Genomic DNA, 19,439 nt, shown 5'->3' on the forward strand with positions numbered 1-19,439 from the left:
CCCCTAATCCCCCCCTCCCCAGCCTCCGCCGCGCTGCAAGTAGAGGCACGGTCCGGCCCCTCCGCGCCTGCAATTAAATGTACGGCGCCCGCGGAAAACTCGCGGCCGGTTCCGCCGGCTCCGCGCTGCGCCCCCTCCCTCCCCCCCCAACCCCACCCCCCCCGGGAAAGGGCTGCAATAAAATAAAATAAAATAAAAATTCAAAATAAATAAAATCTTCACAAATATTCACAAAAATCCCGGCCCCAGCGTTTCGCCCATTGAGGGAACGGCGCCCGCGGGCGCGCAGCCGGCTCCGCGCCCCGCTTGTCCCCAGCAGCCGCCTTTGGGGCTGAACCTCCCCGTCCCCAGCCGAGCTGCGCCTGTACCCCCCCAGTACTTGTGTGCCGGTGCCCAAGTACTTGGTACCACCGGTACCCCTGCTCTTGTTCGGCAGAGCCGCGCGGGGGTTTGTTGGGAAATAACTCAATGGGATCCCGCTCCCGAATCCCACCGGGTGTAAACCTTCAGGAACGGACGCACGTGCCCTTGGGAGCACACTGGAACGAGGGCTCCAAACCCTGGGAAACGGGCGTTAAGGACACCCGAGCTCTCTTCCCCTCCCGTGCCCGATCCATCCCGCTGTGCCGGGATCTTTGCCTTGGAGCCATGCGGGTGCTGCTGCTCTCTGAGGACGCTCGGGTCTCATCCACCCCATCCCCATCCCGCGTTCCTCAGCTCTCCTGAGGCACCGGCGCGGAGGAGGAACCTCTGCGTGTTCCCGAGGCTCCCAGCGCGTCCCAGCCTAAGGATTCACAGGTGAAAAGGGGGGAAAAAACAATGGAATTGGGAAATAAACTTCCCGCCGCTCAGGACTTCTCCCCTCTTTCCCCCCACCCTTCCCAGCCTGGCTGCAGCTTCCAGCGTGTATCCGCCCCCCCCAGCTGAAATAAGCGAGCAGGATCTGCTTCGGATCTATCACTGAGCTCGCCCAGGGTACTTTTGTTGTTGCTTTGATTGGTTTCCTCAGTACCTTCCCCGTGTAACACAATCCCCTGCAATAATGAAGTGAAGGAAACCAACCTAAGGGGAGAAATGGGGCGGGGGGGGGCAATGCAAACAAAGAGGGAAGTCTTCAATTTAGCCCTGCTCCAGGGACGGCTCCCAGGGAACCCCCTTCCCCTCGCTGCAGCCTTCCAGATGCGAGGTATTTGGAGAATGCAACAGCAGAGCCCAAAGCATTGATCTGCTGCTGCGGGGAGGCAGAGCCGCCTTCCCCCCCCCTCCGTGCAGGGGCTGGGGGCTGCCACTGCACCTCAACCGCACCCCCTGCTCCCAAGCCAACCCCAGCCACCCCCGGACCCCAGCAACTGCCCCCATTCAATCTGAGCCAGGGCAACCCAAGCTCTGCAACTCCCCCCTAAGGGAAACAGCCCCTCCCGACCTAAACGTACCAGCAAGTGGGTGGGATTCCTGGAGCAGGGAAGGGCTGAGCAGCAGCTTGCACCCCAGCGCTGCCACTCCTAAACCCCTCCGTGGCCTTTTTCCTCTCCCAGGATTTCCTTCAATTGCGTTGGGAGTTTCCAGGATCACTCCGGGGAGCTGATTTCTTTTCGTTCCCAAGCGTTCCTGCCCCGCTCTCCCATCGATGCGAAGCTGCTTCTGCTCGAATGCAGCAAACCTGATAGGGGCAAAGGTTTGGGGGTTGTTTTTAACGACGGAAAGCTTTGAACCCGGCAGAAATGGTCCGAAGGAGTTCGTACAATTTCCCTACAAATTCCAATCGTTATTGCTGCCACTTAGGAGTTTGGGGAAGCTTCTGAAGGGAGAAGGTTGAAGCTGGGTGCTGAATAACGCAGCTGAGATTGCACTGCAATGGGGCTTTGATACGAAGGGGTTTAATTACTGCTGCCCGTGAAGTGCTGTGGCTCTGGGGCAGAACAGGGCTGAAACAGGACCAGGTTTTAGGGCAGATCAGCAGGAAACAAGGGCAGATTCTGCTCTGCTCTTGTTCTGCCCCTTCTCATTTGAATCCTTCCTCAAATTGTTTGTTTGGGGGTGGCTTTGATTTTAAGCACTCTTTCATTTGGACAACGTTAAAGCTGCACTCAGGAACTCCGAGAAAGCCTTGTTTGGGGAAGTTTGGAAATCTCTGTGAATTCCTATTTAATAAACCTGGAAGTTCTCAGGAAAATTCAGAGGTCATCGAGGAAAAAAAACCAAAGTTTTGTTTTCCTGGAATCTCTTTCAATCCAATCTCAACAAACAGAAACAATTGGACGATGGAGCAAGCCTGTCCTTAGAACAGAGGTGAGAATGCAACAGGGTAAGAAGAGTGAGGGTTACAGTTGGGAAATATTTCCTTTTCCTTAAGTGGAATCCCAGTTTAAAGCACCTTTTGTTCAGTTTTTAGTCTGTGGAAAATATTCCTGGCTGGAAAAAGCCGCTCCTATCGCAGAAGATCCAATTGATTGAAGCTCCTGCTGACGAACTTGTTGCAAATCAAACTTGCTGTGGAATGAAGAGTTTGCTTGAAAACCAAATCAAGCCTCGAGGGAGGGCAGTGGCAACCCCCTGCTCCTCTGTGCCTTTGCAGCCTCATCTGGTGGGTAAGGGATGTTCTGCTGGAGCTCAGGGGCAGAGGCACATCCTGAGCCCAGGAAGGGGCTGAGCGATGGGAATTGCCCCTCTGCTCCCTGGGGGGGGTGGGAGGTTCCGATGCAGCAGAGCTGAAGATGGAAATGGTTAAACCTGCAACTGGCTCCATGATCTGCCTGCTCCCTGCACGTCTGAGTGCTCCGGTTCAAAACAAAGCACACGGTGCAATAAACCCTGCTTCACAACGCGCTCCCATCTTGAGAAACCCTTTCGTTCTGGTACTAAAAAGCTGGGGTCTCTTTCTAACAACCCCAGCCTGAAACCCACAACCAAGCAGCTTTTTGCTTCCCCTCTACATCTGCTGCTTTGCAGCCTCTGGGCTCCCTCCAGGGCTCCACGTGGGGCTGGGGGCACTTCCCAGGTCCTGCTTTCTCCTTTGGGCTTCGCCAGCACAGAGAGGAATGTTCAGATTGCACCCCCACGAAGGTGCTTTGCATGGATTCGTCCCCCCCATACACAATGGCAATGGTTCATTTGGGGGTTGCTCTCCTTTTGGGGAAGGGGTAAACTCTAAATCCGAGGCAAGGGAAATGCTTCCCAGGATGAGCTCTGAAATGTGGTTGTTCAGATAATCCTTTTCATTTCCCAGTTTTTCCTCCCAAAATGAATGTGCCACCACCTAGTTAGAGCAGACCTTTCTAACCTGTCCATTTAGTTCTAATGCATCACAAAACCCAGTGGGAGCAGCCATTTCTCCTATGGGTAGTGGGAGAAAGCTCTGCTCTTGGTACAACCACGAACTAAACCAAGCTGCTTGTTGAGGACACATCGTGGGGGATGAATCCTGCCATCGCTGAACTCCCCCTGACCTTATTTCAAGCGGGAGCTGCTCTTTTGAGCCCCCCTCCACACATCTGCAGCCCTCCGAGGCACAGATGAGCCATTTTCCTGGCCGTAACTGTAGGTATTTGTAGCACGTTTCCCCCCGTCCGAAATAAATGCATTTGGAGCAGAATTTATGCTCCACGAGCACAAATTCAGGGGCCCTATAACATTTCAACCCCCACGAAGAGCAGGGTCTCTCCAGCCCTCACCGCATCTCATCCCTGCAGCACGAGGTAACGAAAGGCTCAGCCTTGCCTCATTCTGTCTACCCAAAACAAGCGTAGCCCAGGAGGTGGGAGAGTGCCCAGCACCGCTTTGTGCCGTGGGTCACCTGAAAACACAGAGGTCATTTCACAGTGGCAACCTGGAGGCAAGCCCCACCGCCGGGCTGCCAGGAGGGTGATGTTAGGAGAGCAGCAAGGGCACGAGGTAGAGCTAATCCCACGTCACTGACCCAGCCACTTGGGCAGGCACCTTGCCGTGGGCTGGGCTCTCTGGTTTCTTGTCCTGCTGGTACCCGCTCGGGATGGAGCAGGACTGATTATTCCCTCTCCTTCCCTGCAGCTCCACCGCTCTCATCTCCCCAGCTGGTTGCTTCTGGCTCCATCACTGCTCAACGGGGAGAATAAAGGATGTGTTTCACATCAGGACAGCTGCCACCAGGCAGAGTGCTAAGGGGTGGATGGAGGAGGTATCATCAAAACAGGCAGGTTTGATGCTAGAGCGAGTCCAGATCATCTCTGCAGCTTCCACAGGCAGTGATGCTGTCACTGCCCAGAGGGAAAAGTTGTGGTCGTGCAGCTCAGTGGTCCCAGTAAATCATCCCCACGTGGATGCTGTGGTGGGCTTTGTGCTACAGCAGTTACTGTCCTGTAGGTCCCTGCTCCTGGGGGTTCAGAGGAGCATCTCAGGAACAAGCAGAGCAGGCAGCAAGGAGAAATCCATGTTCCCCATGCTTTGCGGTTCCCATTTTTTCGTTGTTGTGGGGTTTTTTTGCCACCTAAAGAACTCGTGAGCAGGAAGCTCCAAGAGCCACCCAATGAGCTGAATGAATTCATCAAGAACAAGCACCGGAGCCTTAAAAGGCCCTATGGCTTGGTTGCTGTTAGAAGGGAGTGTTGGCATTTAAGCACGTACCTGGTACTTTGCCATTGTGAAAAGACCTGTTTCATTCCCACCAGCACTGGAGGGGGAAACAGGTCTGGACGTACAAGAGAGGATGAAGCAGTGCTTGGTGCTCCGAAGATGCTCTGTAAATCCACCCAGCCCATCACTCCTGCACTCGAGAGCACTCCACGCTCCTCTGCGAGCACTGCTGATGGTGTAGGGAGAGAAATGAGCTCCCAAGGGAAGCTTTGAGGTTCTGTGCCTTCAGAATGAGCCCCAGATCAGGACCAGGGTTTGAATGATGCTCCAGTGCCCGTGATTTCAGGGAGAGGATGGGAGTGAAAAGCTTCCCAATCCCTCCTTCCTCTCTCCCTGGGCTTTGAGGAGCAGAGTAAATCCTAACACTGATGCATCATGGCCAGTTACAGTCGGGAACCTCGGACCAGCCCGATGCCTGCACCCAAACCGGAGCAGAAAGTGCTGTATTCACCTGGGACATGCAACACCTGAACCGTCTCTGGCAGAGTTGAGGTGCCCTGAGCTGTGCCATGCAAAGCAGCAACCAAAGAGCCCTGCTCCAGTGGGACAGGGGAACCCTTACTCACCCCATTCACGGGGAAGAGGAGAGAGGTGGGAGCGGTGCCATTGGAGGCGAGAGGTCAGAGCGAGACCAAGAAATGCGCTGGGGAGTTTGCAGCCTTTTCATTTCCAAAAGCTTTTGGGAATGGATCAGAGTGAGCTGAGCAGAGCTGAGGCTGTCTGGGAGCAGGGGAAGGAATGGGTGACCTCTTAAGGTCACTTCAAGCCCTATTTTCCGTGATTACAGGGACATCCAATACCCGAAATGCTTGGTAATCAGAGTTGCCCTTGAGATGTTTCGGTGTCTCAAAGCAGAGCAGAAGCGTTTCAGCCACGCAGCTGTGACCTTCCCAACACATTCCCGAATTCCTGAAACACCAACTCCTCGAGTCAGGTCTGCTGCGAAGAGCAGAGCTCGCTCCGGCAGGGCAGGAGGAAGCAGGGCAGCCCTGGCTCCCCTGTTCAACTTGTCTGATGGTGGCCGGGTGAAACCTAAGCTCAAGGCTCCCCTGCCCCAAGCAGGGACCCAGCTGGAGCTTGTGAAATGATTTGTGTTATCAGAGCAGAGCACAGATAACGCCGTGAGGGTGGTGCTGCCATAGCTGTGATGGGCTGAGGCTGGAGGGGAGCAAGGTTTGCCTCATTAATTAGACCTCCCATTACCCTGGAGGAAGCAGATGTGGGTTTGGGGCCCTTCTCCAGGTCAGCATCTCTCCCACCGCTTCCCAGACCTGACCTGGCATCTGGAGGGGGGGTGTTTGAAATCCTGGAGTGATGCTGTTGTCCAAACCACACCGTGAGCACATGCCCTGAAATAACCGTAACTGTGAACCCTGGGTCAGCATTTAATGTTGCTGGATATTTATTTCACTCTATTAACTTTATATCCTACAGAGGCACTTAATGAGAGGAAAACAAATAGGTTGCACTTCGGAGAAACAAGATATCTGAGTTGGCTGGGAGCAAAGCACCCAGAATACATATAATAAAGACGTGGGGATAAACTATTCCATTTTATTGATTAGCAACTGTGCTAGGAGTGTAAATTGGTTCCTATAATATAACTATTATAGTGCATCATTTATTACAGCAGGCACGACTTTCCTGCATGGGGGAAAAGCTTGAGGAGACCCTGGCATGCTCATGTGCTGCTAGCTAAGGGACTAAGCCACATGTTAAATAGTTCCTGTGAAAGTAGTAATTGCTCCCTAATAGCCCCAAACTCTTAATCGACACTAATAATGTCCTCCTGAGCCTTTACCTTAATGCAATATAGATGCAACACTCTTTGCTGGCTGTATAACCAGAGGGCAGCAAGAGCTCACCCCTGCCCACGCCGGGCTGAGCTGGATGAGGCTCATCCTGCGCTCTGCAGGCTCCCGGTGCAGAACACAGGTTGAAAGCAGCCCGTGTCCCTGCAGAACTACTCAGAAGGGCAGAAACCCCCACCGCTCGTGGGAAGGAAGTGCCAAACGGAGCCTTGGCGGGGAGACGAGAACCTCATCCCGCCGGATTCCTGCACGTGGTCAGGACAAGATCCACCAGGGCACTGCGCCAGCACGGCGAAACCCTCTCCCACGCCGGAACCACCGACACTTCACTTGTGCCACGATTACCGCAGCTCCACGAAGGGCTGCTTCTTGCTCAGCCCCGTCATCCCGAAATCCTGCTCTTACCACACAAATCCCCGGGGCAGCGCAAGCCTGGGAGGATGCACACGCACACATCCCTCCTACAGCCAGGTGGGGGGGGTTCCTGCTCTGAGGAGCTCTGCTGAGCTCCAGAGGGAAGAATTCCAGGCTGGTGGACCCGAGGGGAGCGCTGTAACTTGGATAACCTCCTCCAGAGCTCAGAGCGCTCCAGGGAAGGGAGCAAGGACGGGAGCGAGCTCTGCCCTCGCAGCCACGGGCACTGCTGAGCTCCAGCAGTGCTGAGAGCAGAGCTCAGCTTAGCGGCTAGGCAGGCACCAACATCATCCTGCTCTGCTCCTTCAGGTTGGAGCTGGCTATGATGGGAATCCTAGACCCGGTCCCTGACCAGGATTTCCGTGTTAAAATGTAATGGAACCAGTTCTCCCAGAGAGACCCAGGGGAAGCGGGGCAGCTCAGGCACCAGGGAGGTATCTTACCATGCACATAGTCACGGCGGAGCTGATGGAAGTGGATTTACCCCTTGCACTTTGATGGCACAGTTAACATCTGCAGAACATCTGCTTTCCTGGATCCAGCTGTGCAAGGGCAGGGTGAGGAGGTGGCCTCACTGACCCACGTCCCCAGCAGCTGCAGAGCCGCAGGGAAACACTCCATCACTCACTCAGGACAGGAGAAGCCCCAGTGGGTGCTCAGGTCCAGCTGCCGCCCTTCACCCCACACAGGCTGCTGCTGTGCCACCACCCTCCTGCATCCCTGTTTCCTACTGGTTTCCTGTCTGCCACTCTCCGTCCCCAGTTTTCCCCTCTCGGAGCACATGTTTTGGGGGACAGATGCTGCTTTCAGTGTCTGCGGGGTTGTACAAGGGGCTGCTCAGGATGCTCAGACTCGATGGCGACACAAATAACCATGATGGGAGCTATCGAGTTTAGCAAAGTTATTCCTCCTGTAAGGAAAAGGAGGAGCAGGTTGGAACTCTCCGAGATAGCACTTACACTGGCAAAGGAAAAAGTAGAAGTCAAGGAGTTTTTTTACCATGGAAAGGGGATGCTATATGGAATTAAGGTTTAGACTAATGCCACATGTATTACACCCAATCCATATTTGCTCTCGATTTCGTGATATAGTAATGTTTAATTGCCATTAATGTCAACATATTTTAAAAGGTTATTTTCCTGCTCTGTGGGTCAATAGACTTAATGAAGCAGCTCTAAATGGGTTTGAATTACATAGATTAGGTGCTTGATTTCCTGTTTACCTCATGCAAGTGGGGTTGGTCCTGCACAGCGAACGTATGTAAAAGCTCTGAAGGGTCTCCTCAGCACCAGAACCAGCTGAGATCCTCCGGGCAGCCTCAGAGACGGAGCAAGGTAAGAAGCTCTGTGTCGGTCTCCCTTCTGAACGTGTTTTCTTTCCTAAGGTAGCTGTGGGAGTGCACAGTGTTTGAGCGTGTCAGGCAGCAGCAGAGCAGGAGCAGCTCGTACCTTTGGTTCTGCAGCAATGGATGTGCTGGGTTGCGAAGGGAAATGCTGTTATTTCAGAGGAATAGTCAGTCCACGGCACGCAGCAGGCTGGGAGCTGCACCTACACAGGGAAATAAGGAGAAATCGGTTCTTAGTTGCTGTTTGGGACCTCCCAGCTATGGATAAACAGGGATAACGCTTCTTCCAATGCAGACAGGATAGCACAGGGGCAGGAAGACTTCTGTGTTGTAAAGATCCCACCAGTTGCATCTGCCTTTGTGAAGAAGGCAAATTATAGGATCAAAGCAGCCTAAGTATCGCAGCAAACTCCATGCTCCAGACCAGTGCCACCCAGGCAAAGGGGTCCCCTATAAATCCCAAAATGGTTTGTCTATATTCTTTGCAAATGCACTCTGCTTTTCCTCTCTTTTGGGGTCAATTCTGCTCTCCCAGCAACACCAATAATCACCTTCCAGCATCACAGTATTCTTGCACAACTTCCCTATTTTCAGATGAGTCTTTATACCCACAGTTCTACCACCAAGAGAAGAAACAAAAAGCAAATAAGAGGGGAAAACCTCAGTTATTGAATCATCCCCTTCTCATTTAAAATACTCCTCAGCTTCTTGTCTGGTGGGATTTACTCCGCTGTTAACACACTCTGCAATGATTTGTCTTTTATGGCTTTAAGAGCCTTTGCCAGCGTTCAGTCTTACACCTTTGCTTTTAAGAGCGCCCCTCAGCACTTGCTGTAGCTGAGAATGGAGCACAGTGAGCGCTTTTCTCTTAACAGGAAGGGCTGAAAACATTAGCAAAAGATGTCACAGTTTTCCAGAAGGAAAAGAATGCCCAGTTCCAAACAACACCCAAAACGTGCACATTCTGTCTGTCCAAAACAAGAATTGGGCTGGTTTAAGAGTATAAATAACAGCTGAGAGGAATAAAGTTCCATCAACATATGAATACAGTTTTGAAGGCTGGATACCTGAGTCCTGATGCAGACCTTCCCTTTTTGTTGCTGAACCATTCCTGTTAACGGCAGCTCTCCCTTGCAATGCTGTTTCCAGCAAGAGCTGTATCAAAGAGTGAGGTGAGGAACAACAAAAGAGATCTGTGAGCCAAGATCAAAACCATTTCTGTATGGAGTTTGCAGAGCTGGAATAGTAATTAAAAGGGCTCAAATGTCCAAGGGCTGCGGAGCTGAACTGTGGATGTGAGGACCAGGAACAGCTTGAAACTAATAAATCTTGGAATCCAATCCTGACGCTGTCCATGGGATATTCTTCACATCTGATACTCACCGACCCTGGCTCCAGTCCCTACCTAAAGCTTTACCCATCCCAGCAGAAACCCTCCTAGACATTAGATCAGGCTCCTAAATCTGGCAGAACCGCAGCGCGGGATAAGCAGGATGCCATGGCTGCTGAATTGCCTGATCCAGTGTACGTTCCCGTTCACATACTCAGGCTTGAATCGACCCTTAAAGCACAATGAGGTACCCACAGGGTCAGCTTGTAAACATGGAGGAAGACAAAGCCCCTGACTCCAGGAATGTGCGACCCACAATGAATTTGATGGTTACAATAAAAGTATAGGGGACCAACATTAAAAGACACCACGGTGGGAAAGAGCACTGGCATTGAAAAAGGAATTTAACGGGGAACGGCAGAAGAGGGCTTTGTAGGATGGAGAAGGCTGCTTGAAGCACAGGGGCTGAGGAGACACATTTACAAGCAGAGGCACGTGCCCAGCACCACCCGTCCCTCCGGGTTCAGCATCCTGTCACTTGTCCCCTGTGTCCCCTCTGCTTTTGAACAGAGAAACCAGCGGAGAAAATGATGTCTTTCAAGGTTCTCTCTCTGCTCCTCGCTTCGCTGGGCTTTGTTTTGATGGAAGAGACCGTCTCGGGGTAAGTGTTTTGGAAAGCTCGTGGTGTATTTGAGCCTTTTCCAGCTCCTCTCTGGAGGCAAATGGACTCCTTCCATTGGCATCCTGATAAATAGGTGAGAACATGAGTCCTGAGGTAGATGTCAGATAATAGAGACAAGCAGAGATAAGCAAATGATAAGAGAGATACCAAAATAGAGGCCTGAGTCTTTGAGGCAGAGCCAGGAACTCCCAAGTTTTCCCTATAAATTTTATGGCTCTAGGTTAGGAGGAACAAGCTGGAAGTAAACCAGGAAGAGAAGAAGGTTGCTGAGAAGTAGAAACAAGAGGTAATCCTGTCACATGAGTGAGGCTCGGGGCAGCCGGTATTTGGAAGCTTCTGAAAATATGACCACTTGTATAAAACAGGGATATAACAGAGACTTTCCCTGACTCCTGCTATGCAATTTCCAACTACCACCCCGGGGGATCCAAAAGAATCCTTGCTAGAGCAGCAGGAGTTGCTGCAGTCCCACATAGTCCTATGTTGACACTTGCCAGGTCTGTGCTGGTCCCAGGGTCAGCTCTTGTCTCCTGCCATCCACTCCTGAACCTCCTGGGGACACAGGAACAGGCTTCCTTGGTCCTCAGTGTGCGGGTCCCTGAAGGAAGGAGCCTGAGCCCACTTGGTGCCTCAGCACAGAGCCAAATTCCCTGTGAATCATACAGCAGGGCAAACCACACCGACGCCAGGCGACCGGCAGATCCCTAGAGCTCGTCTCCTCCCAGGCTGCCAAACCTGAGCTGCCACTGCAGGAGCCCCCAGCAACATGGATGAGGAGGATGCTAGCCCCTTCCCAGGGCAGGAACAGTCCCTGTGCCAGGAGAGCCGCTGTGCCAGCAGGGATCACCAACCCTTGCTGATGCAGGGACCGCGTGGCCACCGCGTGCAGCGCTCCCGTAGCGAGTTCTCCCGGCCGGTGCCTGACTCTGCCGCTGTGCTCTCACCCCAGCGTCAGTGTAGGGGCTCCCAGCACCAGACCTCTGCAGAGACGCTACTCCGAGGCCACCCTGGCAAGCGACTACAGCCGCACGATGGATAACATGCTGAAGAAGAACTTTGTGGAGTGGTTGCTAGCCAGACGGGAGAAGAAAAGCGAGTAAGTGCAGACTTGCAATGCTCCTACCATCCAAACTCGCGGCTGCCGTCAGCCAGCGGATGGCTCCAGAAGAATGCGGAGCCGAGGATATATTCCGTAGGCTGCAGCGATGCTTCTATAGGGAGTTGGGTTTCTTTTTGCTTTCATTTTTCCAAGCCCTAGAGATGGTTCTGGTCTGCGGGCACACAGCACAACCAACCCCTCTCCCCGCCCGAGACCGCCGCTAGTACAGGGAGCGGGAGGGAGCTGGGAGCTGTGGAAAAGCAGCATTTGGGCCCCCTCTTGTGGCACCTCCGCTTGATCTCCTCCCGTTTCGCCTTTCCAGCAACATGATCGAGGAGTTCAAGAGAGCAGCTGAGCCCCAAGGGTCCGCTGCGAGCGGCCAAAGGTTGGACCTGGGCACGCAGGAAGCCAAAGATTTCTTCTCCTGGCTCCTGAAAGGCAACAAAACCCCGAGGTGAGGCGGGAGGCTGGGAAGAGAACGCCTGTGCTGAGGGAGGCGTGAGGGGTCCCAGTGGGTAACTTCCGAAGGGACGTCCTGGGCAGGTATCAATGGTAACGGTGGGGCGGGGGCACACAAAAGGACTTCGATGTCGAAAGGAAATGTCCCGGGTTTGTAACTCCTCCTCCCCCAAAACCTCCGCATTTCTCCCAAATCACAGATTGAAAAGAGACCACGATGGGGGTCTTCTTGTGGCTGTTGTTTTGCAAATGTCAGCACAGCCTCACCGAACCCCAGCACTTTGATAACCTCAAAGCCTGGCTTTTGGGTAGGGCTGAAGCACACCCGCTCCTTGAACAGCACCAGAACAGAGAAGCCAGAACCAAGCTCTTTGGTATAACCCAAACCAAGCTCTTTGGTGTGACCCAAACCAAGCTCTTTGGTGTGACCCAAACCAAGCTCTTTGGTGTGACCCAAACCAAGCTCTTTGGTGTGACCCAAACCAAGCTCTTTGGTGTGACCCAAACCAAGCTCTTTGGTGTGACCCAAACCAAGCTCTTCCCTAGGATGTTCTCCATGAAAATGAGATTTAAGTGATACATTTCTGCAGAACATTTTGATTTAGATCAATCCACCAAAGAGAGAGGGGGGGAACAACAAAGGCCAGGCTGGATGGGGCTTGGAGCGAGCTGCGCTAGTGGAAGGTGTCCCTGCCCCTGGGTTGCAACTGTATGAGCTTTCAGGTCCCTTCAACCCAAACCAGGCTGGGCTCCTATGGAAACTCGTTCACACACTCAGTGCCTTGAGCAGTTTATCTCTTAAAAAGGAAACAAACCAGTTCTTCCCTCAGATCACCACCACAAGGTTACTGTCACGATAACGATGGCGATAGGAGCTTGCTCAGAATAGGTTCTCCTGCGCAGGGGAACCCAGTCCATGCGGAGCTCTGCGCTGCTGCAGCTCGTGCCTTCATCTCCTAAGCCATCTGGCTGCGAGCACGCTCGTGCATCCCGGCTTTGTGCTGTGTCAGCACATCCACAGCCTGTCAAGAGCCGGCTTCACCTCCCCCAACAAACGTTCAAACAGCAAACCCCAAAGGCAAAGCTGCTCTCGGGCACTCGGTGTGCTGAAAGCCAGCCCCCCCGAGGGAAGGAGGGACACATTTCCTTGCACGGGGAGGGGGCTCTGCAAAACCTAACAGGTTGCTGTTGCTTAAGCCTAAAATGGTGGCAAGAAGGGAAAAGCGAAGCCCTGGCTGCACGCAGCCCGCATCCTTTGAGGCACAATCCTGGTGTCCTCCGGCAAACCCCATGGGATCTGGAACTGCAGGGAGTCACGGGACAGGCGCCCAGGACGGGAACCCGGGGAGGATTTGTTGTCTTGAACAGCTTGTTGCGTGGAAAAGGCTTTAGAGAGCAGGGTGCGGGGGATGAGCCGGGGCAGGGAAACGCACGCAGATCTGGTTCACAGGGGTGGCCCAAGCAGGGCCCTCAGGAGATGAGACCCTGAGCACCGCTCCTCGTCCTGCAAGCACACAATCAAAGCAACGAGGGCTTTGAGGGGTCTCGGCAGGTCACCGAGCCTGACCCCTGCTCCAAAGCAGGATCCGCGCGCCCCAAACTGCTCCTGACAGATGTTTGTCCAACCTGGGCTGGGAGGGGGAAGGGACCACTTTGATGCTCGGGATTAATCAGCTTGATTAGCTTCATTAAACCCCAAACTGCTTCCTAGTGTCTCCCTTAATCTGCTTAATTGCAAATAAACCCCCCGACTTGGAGAGGAAAGTGCTGCTTGCAAACAAAGCCTTCCCTTTGTGAGGTTGGAGCAGAGACGCTGCTTCCCCCACGCTCTGCCTTTGTTCCGCTGCCTGCTGGCTCCAGGAGGAGGTGGGGTGCAGGGGGGGGGCACTGGGCTGCTCCTCCTCACCCCCCCTTGGCAGCCCAAACGTGCCAAGAGCAAGGCAGTGTTGAGTGCAAGGAGCTCACCATGGCAAAAGGAGGTTAAAGCCTTTTGAGGGCTTATCTGAGTCAAAGACGTTGGAAGACAAGGAAAACATCCCTGTGAGAGGCTCTTACGCGGTGTCTGAATCCCTGCCTCTCCCCTGTCTCTCTGGCCTGGCTCATTTCTTGCAGCTCTCTGGAAGGTTCAGAAGGTTTGAAGGATGCTCTGCACCAGGAGTTCCTGACATGGCTGATGTCCACTGATCTCTGCAGGGCAACGTGAGTGCCTGCTCTCCCTACTCCTATGGTTACAAAAGCATCCCTACGGGCCCCATTCCAGCCCTTGTCCCCAAGGTGTCTGTTGCAGCGCTCAGTCAGTGGGTTTAGGGTTGCCTTAGGTGACCACTGGGTGCTCCCAAGAACAAACAGGGATGAACCAGCCACGAATACAAGAAACAAGAGGCAGCTCTTCTTTACCTTACTTACTGTTAGAGACTTGGATACACACCTTGCTGTCCAAACGGCTTCTCGAGGGAGCAGAGGCAGGTGGCTGGTAGAGAAAGCAGTACCTTGTGCCTTGCTCCCTACGGGAACCAAATGGGGTCAGCGCAATCCCATAGGGATTCATGTGGTTCCCTCTCCCCTCTGCTTTGCCAGGACCGCGTAACCCCAGGGCCCTCCCGAGGAGCGCTCTCCATCCCCTCACGGCGCGGGAGGAGGGAGGACCCTTCCATTCGCTCTGTTCTGTCGCAGCTTGTCTGTTGTGCTCATGCCAGCAATAAAGAGTCTCCTTTGAAGCTGAAACAACCCTCGGCCGAGCGCTGCTTTGGGGATGGCCACAAACCACCGCTAAACGGCCACGGGAACAAGCATGCCCCCAAGCAAGGCCCCCAGGACCCACAGTGCCCCTTGTGTGGTGGGGACCAGGCCTGCGGCTGCCCCCCCGGCCCGTCCTGCCCACGGCACCCCAGGCTCCGGGCGCTCGCCCGGATCAAACACTGACCTCGGGGTGCGGAATCCAGCCGGGCCCGTGCGGAACCGAGCCCTGGCCTCCCCCCCCCCCCCATAGAGGGGCTCCAGCCCCACACACAGGGACCTGGCTCACTTTGGGGGTGCCCCTCATGCAGCACGGGGGGGGCAGAACCCCCCAGTGAGGGCCGTGCCCCCCGGGGCACCCCTCACCACACAGGGAGCCCCCAAACAAGGCCTCCCCCCCCATAACCCCCACTGCCCACACACCCCAGGGCCCCCTAACTCTAACCCTAAGCCCCCCCCCTCAGCCCGAGCCCCTCAGTGCCCCCAGGGTGGGGGGGGGGGGTTCCCGTTACACGATAGGAGCACCCATCGCGGGAGGGGACCCGGGCGCTCCCCGCTCCGCACCCGCGCGGGCCCTGAGCGCTGCCGGGGACGGGGCAGGCGCCGCGGCTGCCTCGGGTCCCCCCGGGGCCTCCGGCTCCGGCTCCGGCTCCATCCCCGCGCTTTCCCCCTGCAGGCCAAGTACAAGGAGCGGGGGACGGTGCTGGCCGAGGACCAACTGGCCCAGGTGGGGACCCCCCCGCGGCGTGAGCAGCACGGGCAGCGGTGGGGCTGGTGGGGCTGCTCCTCCCGCTCCTGTGAGCCAGGACCCCTTTGCCCTGTGGGGCTGGTTTGTGTTCAGTGGTGTGGAGAGCTCTGGGGCCATGCGGTGACTTTTATCTCGGTTTCTTCCTCGGAGGCCGTCAGCACTGGGTAGGGAGCGCATCAGAGACCTGCTTCTCGAGAGCCTCCCGTAGTGCCTGGCGGGGGCTGATGGAAGAGCGGCGTGAGAGGAGCGCGAAGCCAGAAACCCTTCGCTGCGGTTCCCTTTCAGATGTCGAAGCAGCTGGACATGTTCCGGACCAACCTGGAGGAGTTTGCCAGCAAACACAAGCAAGAGATCCGGAAAAACCCCGAGTTCCGGGTCCAGTTCCAGGACATGTGTGCAACCATCGGCGTGGATCCTTTGGCATGTGAGGAGCAGGCGCCGGGGTTAACGCTCCCCGATGTGCCTCGCGGGTCTCATGCTGCAGAGAGCTCACGGCAAAGCGGGGGGAAGGTGGCCCTGAGGAAGGCGTTTTGCTTCCTGGGCCTTGTGATTTGATGGGATGCACCTTTGGGTGGGGGAAAACACATGGGGTAACCGAAACAGAGGCTCTTCACTGATAGGTCTGAGTCCTCCCAGCAAGGTTTGTGAGCAGCCTGCTTCACGCCACTAAGGAAGGATGGTTTCCCCCTTTTCTTGCCTCACAGCTGGTAAAGGATTCTGGTCCGAGATGCTGGGAGTTGGAGACTTTTACTACGAGCTGGGCGTGCAGATCATTGAAGTTTGCTTGGCTCTGAAGCACAGGAATGGAGGTGAGGACCACACTCTTGTCTGGTTTCGAGGAGATCCTGAGATGGCAATTTTGCCTTTGTTGGCCCCAGAAAGCCTTGTTACAGCTACAGCCATCAGCCAGCTTTATTGGCTCCTACAGCAGTCAGTCAGCTCTGCCCTGTTCATGCACCAAACCATAACTCAACAGTGTTTTGGGTAAGAAGCAGGGGTCAGTGACAGGCTTGAAGGAGTACGAAGCTGGTGAGTTACTGCTTTGAGGCTGGCATTAAGATTCTCTCTTAAGGATCACAGCAGTGTCCAGAAGCGTTGGAATAGCAGGGATAAGTGCCTAATTAAAAGGTGGTAGATGTTCTTCACTCCAAAAGGGCAGCTGGAGACCAGGAATTTGCTACAGCAAAGGCAGCTGAAACTTGAGTCTGGTACATCTGTGGGAGAAGGCAACAGCAACTGCTGCATGTTAGTTCTGGGAACAGAAGTGACTCAAGGCTTACCTCACCCAGCACTTGATGCTGGGAACAATGAACAGCCCCATGCAGAATGGAAAGCAGGGGTGAGCCAGTGGCAAGCACACAAAGGACCCTTGACTGCTCTTGCTGGAGTGGTTTGAGCTGTGCACTAATGCTTTCCTGTCCCTTTCCGTTGTCTCCTAGGTCTGATAACACTGGAAGAACTTCACCAGCAAGTGCTGAAGGGAAGGGGGAAGTTTGCTCAGGATGTCAGCCAGTGAGTGTGTATTGCAGGGAAGGGGAACTGGGTGGCATTCAGGATGAAAAGGGGGTGACCGATTCCAGCACCACTCAAAGGTGCTGCTGTTAATTGGAGTCTGAACGTGACTTCTAGCACTGGAGCCACTTTGAATGACTTAACCCGTGCAGAAAGCAGCAGCGTGTTTCCTCTGGGAGCCCTAAGGCACAAAGGACTCTTGGCTTGAGCTGGGGACAGTTGGTTCACTGCAAGCCCAGCTCTTGCTGCCAGTCTGTAAGGAAGGGACTGACACCCATCATTACAGGAGCAGACAGGACACAGCTCACCATGATCACCAGTTGAGGCTGAAGTTTAGCACTTGCCGCTTGGGAGCTACGAGTGTGTCTCTAACACGAGTCTGCCCTTCTGAAGGGAGGCACAGATGCACAAACTTCCTTCTAAATGGCTTTATCCAAATTAGCTGAAACTGCAGCAAGTTCCAGGCAGCCCTTACTGCTCAGAGCTTCTGCACATCAAGTCTTCCTCATTTACAAAACATAGCGTGTATTTGAGAGAGGCTCCTGCTTTAAAGCCTTGCACTGACCTCTGCTTCTCAGGGATGATCTCCTTCGTGCAATCAAGAAACTGAAGGTCTTGGGGAGTGGCTTTGGGATCATCCCTGTTGGTGGAACATATCTGGTCCAGTCGGTGCCAGCTGAACTGAACATGGATCACACGGTCGTCTTGCAGCTGGCAGAGGTACTGAGCTAGGAGGCTTTAAAATACAACCTCCTTGAAAGGACCCAATTGCTTCCATGGCAGGGAACTGTAGAGCAGGGCTGTAGGCAAAAGAGCCCCCACTCTCCTGAACTACAGACTTGTCTTGGCTATAAACACACGGTGTTTTCCCCTCTCATTTCAGAAGAAGGGCTACGTAACAGTCAGTGAGATCAGGTCCAGCCTGAAGTGGGAGATGGAACGTGCAAAGCAAGTGCTGGTAGGTACAGGCTTGTGCACCACAGAGCTCTGTGTCAGGGTGGAGGGACTGCTCCCACAGCAGACACAGCCTGGGGCTGTTACCATGGAATGCACAGGGGGTCCAAAGCTGGGTGCTGGAGCCAACGCACACTACACCCAGCGTAAGCATACACTGAGGAAAGGAGAGCAGAGCCTCGGAAGCTGCAGAGATTCCTGTGGCTTCACTTACCTCCATTAAACCCTGGCTCCTTAGCTCAGGTCGCACAGTGGCCATGGCTGGATGTGTGAACTGCTTACTGGAGCCCAGATCCTACACCCTCCCTTACCCTAGAAGTAAAGGTGGGGTCAGGCCTCCATTGTGAATAGCTTTTCAGCCATTTGGTTGAGTTTCACTCCCAGTTTCTGCTCTCTCTGTATAGGAACACTTGCTGAAGGAAGGAATGGCCTGGCTGGACATGCAGGCAGCAGGAGAACCTCAGTACTGGCTGCCTGCTCTCTTTACAGAGCTGTACTCTCAGGAAATCACTCCAGAGGAAGCCAAGGAAGCAATACCTTGACTGCTCCATGCTCTGTGCCTGCCTGTAGTTCTTCTTGTGAGGTTATTTGCATATCCCCTGCAACACAGGGACAGTGGACTTGAAATAAAGGTGTCTGACTTGAAAAGCTTAATAGGACGCATTCACACTTGCTTACCTCTGCATTTCCTCCTCATTGCGGGTGGAAATGCCACTTACCATCACAGACAACCAACAGCCACAGCAAGAGGAAGGTTATCTAAGCTGCTTCTGGCAACTGCAGTCTGGGAGAACACAAATGGGACCCTGGGTAAAGACTTGGGAGCCAGCAGTGATGCCAAGAAGCTGCTCTGTAGCCCTCAAGGAGTCGTTCCACTAAGGAATACCACAGGCTAGATTCTGCCAAAACAAACTTTATTGCACCAAAAAAAAAAGATCTTATGTACAATAGTATATAAACAGGTATCTTAGAGTGACTCTTGTGCATATATTTTCAACTCAATTAGGTCTAAAAATCTGTTGCTAAAACATCTCTGCCTAAAGCAGTCAGTTGAGGATTGTCACTTTGAAATGGAAACATTCAGAAATGGTAGGACAGACAACAGCAGAGCTATAAAACTAATACTTCTCTTTTACAGCCACATGCTAGTTATGTGAATAGTGTCCACGATAAGGCATTTTCTTGTCTCGTTGTATCGGTGGATGGTAACGCCACATGCATCACAAACAGATTTGAGGACCAGCTCTGCCTTGGGAAGGCAGCAGAGCCACAGCTCTACCCACAATGCTACTGAATGGTGAAAAACAACGTGGCATTTACAATGGGATTAGAGAGGCAGGGAAGTAGCACACGGCTCTCGGGAGACCCCGCTGCCTCCCTGGGACCTCGTGTCGAGGTGCACACCGCTTTACGTGCTCTCTGGTGGATGGGTTGAGTGAGTCCGGTGGAAGTTGAGCCTTCCCTCAGCGGAAGACAGGGTTTCAGTCTCAATCAAGCCAATGACCCAGGGGAGTTTGCTTGCTAAAGGCAAATAAAGATTCCCACGTTGTTGGGCGGCACCTGAGGGATTCAGGAATGTTGCCACCTCTCAGCGCTGCGGAAGCAGCCGTGTGCAGGCTTCTGAGTTCTGCAAGGGTTATAGAAACCAGAGACTGAGAAGTCAGTGGCACATGGGGCATTGTCTCTCTGCAGAGAACACAACAGGGGGCTTTGGGACCCTCTTTCTGCGCTGCTTTTAGAT

General features: G+C 53.9%; 2 protein-coding genes and 1 long non-coding RNA gene across 4 annotated transcripts in view; 2 read left to right on the top strand and 1 right to left on the bottom strand.

The window, feature by feature from the left end:
* The window catches only part of SNF8 (SNF8 subunit of ESCRT-II), a 70,432-nt gene extending 52,080 nt beyond the window's left edge, over positions 1-18,352 (top strand). Inside the window, exons 2-8 of one of the 2 annotated variants that reach the window (XM_057421439.1) lie at positions 15,161-15,211; positions 15,518-15,656; positions 15,937-16,041; positions 16,672-16,744; positions 17,323-17,464; positions 17,628-17,702; positions 18,103-18,352. In XM_057421439.1, the coding sequence (XP_057277422.1) occupies positions 15,518-15,656; positions 15,937-16,041; positions 16,672-16,744; positions 17,323-17,464; positions 17,628-17,702; positions 18,103-18,240 (672 nt within the window). In that variant the 5' untranslated portion in view covers positions 15,161-15,211 and the 3' untranslated portion in view covers positions 18,241-18,352. The remainder of the gene's footprint in view (positions 1-15,160; positions 15,212-15,517; positions 15,657-15,936; positions 16,042-16,671; positions 16,745-17,322; positions 17,465-17,627; positions 17,703-18,102) is intronic. The other variant, XM_057421440.1, reaches the window with a different exon arrangement.
* LOC130605727 (uncharacterized) lies at positions 7,901-11,237 on the bottom strand. Its single transcript, XR_008973771.1, has 2 exons — positions 11,135-11,237; positions 7,901-8,381 (listed from the first exon to the last, which is right to left on the bottom strand). It is a non-coding gene; the product is annotated as an uncharacterized LOC130605727 (long non-coding RNA).
* On the top strand, positions 10,058-14,388 carry GIP (gastric inhibitory polypeptide). Its single transcript, XM_057421443.1, has 5 exons — positions 10,058-10,169; positions 11,140-11,286; positions 11,612-11,743; positions 13,861-13,947; positions 14,326-14,388. The coding sequence occupies exons 1-5, from the start codon at positions 10,096-10,098 to the stop codon at positions 14,333-14,335; spliced, it is 450 nt and encodes a 149-aa protein (XP_057277426.1). The 5' UTR covers positions 10,058-10,095; the 3' UTR covers positions 14,336-14,388.
* Positions 18,353-19,439: the final 1,087 nt, after the last annotated feature.

Source organism: Pezoporus wallicus, unplaced genomic scaffold (assembly GCF_028554395.1).
Source record: "Pezoporus wallicus isolate ANWC-B61680 ecotype Strahan unplaced genomic scaffold, APGP_CSIRO_Pwel_v1 contig_13057, whole genome shotgun sequence".
NCBI lineage: Eukaryota > Metazoa > Chordata > Aves > Psittaciformes > Psittacidae > Pezoporus > Pezoporus wallicus.

Bases quoted from the DNA above. Each gene is read 5' to 3' on its own strand.
- GIP (XM_057421443.1), top strand. From the start codon at position 10,096: ATGATGTCTTTCAAGGTTCTCTCTCTGCTCCTCGCTTCGCTGGGCTTT. The intron at 10,170-11,139 runs GTAAGTGTTTTG...CTCTCACCCCAG, and splicing joins ATGGAAGAGACCGTCTCGGG to CGTCAGTGTAGGGGCTCCCA. The intron at 11,287-11,611 runs GTAAGTGCAGAC...TCGCCTTTCCAG, and splicing joins AGACGGGAGAAGAAAAGCGA to CAACATGATCGAGGAGTTCA.